We start from the raw sequence: 1933 nt of genomic DNA on the forward strand, positions 1-1933 counted from the left end.
CCATATAATTTTTTTTTTTTTTTTTTTGTAGTGTACTCCTATTCTTGTAATCATATTTGGAAACGTTTTGTAGATATTGTTTTCCCATCAAAACAAACAGTAATGTGCAAACTCAGTTCTTGTGTTTGAATCTCTTTCGCTGTAGAAACGTGCCAAGGGCCATTACCTGTTCTTTAAGGTGTGTGAGCACCTTAACCTGATGGAGAAGGACTACTTTGGACTCTCATACACAGACAACCACGAACAGAAGGTATGCATTCTCACACATACACACGCATACTAGGGGTGTGCATTCGTATTGCCATTCAAGCTCTACAGATTAAAAAATAGATTCAATTCTTTTTCAATTTTTTTGTTTTGTAATGGCGTGTATATTATCACATGGGAAAAGTAACTACATTCACATACTGTGAATCATTTTTTTTTTCTTCAATTGAGAATTGTTTTTTAATTGAAAGTCAATATTGAAACAAATCGGGACATTTTCTGAATCGTGCACCCCTAACGCATCCACAGGATGTACTGTATGCCAAATAAGTCCGTAATGTACACACATTGTAAATGCAGACACAGACGTCTGTATACGGCTTTGTGACAGTGTTTGTTGATTGAGGTTGACTTTTTTTCCTGCTCTGTGTCTCACCGCCTCTCGCTCACTCCCTCCAGTGTTGGTTGGATCCCACTAAGGAAATCAAGAGACAAATACGCAGTAAGTTTTATTTTTTTTAAACATCCATCCATCCATCCCTGCCTTGACAAGATGTTTCACATCATACATTTACTTCAGTGCCAATTGGCACTGAATTAAATATAAATACTGAATTAATAATAGGGTTCAAGTGTCCCCATATTTATAGACAAACAAACAGCCCAATTCAGTCATACAAAGCCGGAGACATTCAAAACCAAAACGACAGCAGCCTTGCCAGAGCTGGCAGCGTGGTGGAGGTTTCCAAAGTGTGATCACCCTGCTTCATTATTTATCGATGTCTTTATTAACTGTTGTTCATTCATAAAGGCGGGGCGCGGTGCGGCATCTCGCCTTTTGTTGATAGACGGCTGTCAAGTGTGTGTGCAGTAAACCATGCACAGGTCAAGCTTTGTTTTTATTTTGGAATGGCCGCACGCGCCCGTAACACTTTAAAAGGGTATCCATTTGTTAGGACCTCAGTACCGAGCACAATGACAAACGGGATCTTGTTAGAATTTAGATTAATCAGGTTGTTGTTTCTCCAGTTTAGTCATTTCATTTGTTATTTAATTGGCTTTAATGAGAAGTTGTAGTGTTTGGGATTGGGCTGTTTTTCTATCATTTGTTGGTGTCCTATGTTATTATTTTCCTGAGGGATTTGGAAAAATATGCTAATAACTCTAGCTTACTTTTCTAAATGAAAATATTTACTTATTTACTTTTGCAGTTTCTTTTTGCATCTCATTTTTTTCAGTATAAATCTCGGGCTGTGTGTTAAAGCCTCGGGCTTTAACACACAGCCTAACACTTCAAATTGCACTTTCTAGGAGGAAGGCTTTGTAAGAACATGTCATTTTGACTCATAAAGTGTTATTTTTGTGTGCATGTGTGTGCGTGTGTGTGTGCGTGTACAGAGACACAGCACCACACAAATGACAGGTTTGACACCCTTCTGCTCTAAACTACCATCACCACCCTGCATCACATACCGGACTGGGACCTAAACCTTTTTTTTTATTGAACGTTTTCTTTTTCTTTTTTTATGGGTCCTTGAATCCTTTTAGAAAAATCAAAGCTACTGCATGTGACCTTAAAGGCTTCCTAGACCACCTTGTTATATAAAGATCTAAAACAGAGTTGTTGCAATCGTCACCTGTAAGAAGTGGACAAACATTGACTCTTAATAAGAGTCTGTGATCTTAGTGAGCATTTTTGCTCCACAGATTTCTACGGGGGGGGGGG

The 1933-nt window shown here is 38.5% G+C and overlaps 1 protein-coding gene across 22 annotated transcripts in view; it reads left to right on the forward strand.

Moving 5' to 3' along the window:
- The window catches only part of epb41l2 (erythrocyte membrane protein band 4.1 like 2), a 47303-nt gene that overhangs the window by 20358 nt on the left and 25012 nt on the right, over window positions 1-1933 (forward strand). For all 22 annotated transcript variants that reach the window (XM_032543654.1, XM_032543668.1, XM_032543652.1 and 19 more), the window contains exons 5-6: window positions 146-250; window positions 667-709. In XM_032543654.1, coding sequence (XP_032399545.1) covers window positions 146-250; window positions 667-709 — 148 coding nt within the window. The remainder of the gene's footprint in view (window positions 1-145; window positions 251-666; window positions 710-1933) is intronic.

The sequence above is a fragment of the Etheostoma spectabile genome, chromosome 18 (assembly GCF_008692095.1).
Source record: "Etheostoma spectabile isolate EspeVRDwgs_2016 chromosome 18, UIUC_Espe_1.0, whole genome shotgun sequence".
Lineage (NCBI taxonomy): Eukaryota > Metazoa > Chordata > Actinopteri > Perciformes > Percidae > Etheostoma > Etheostoma spectabile.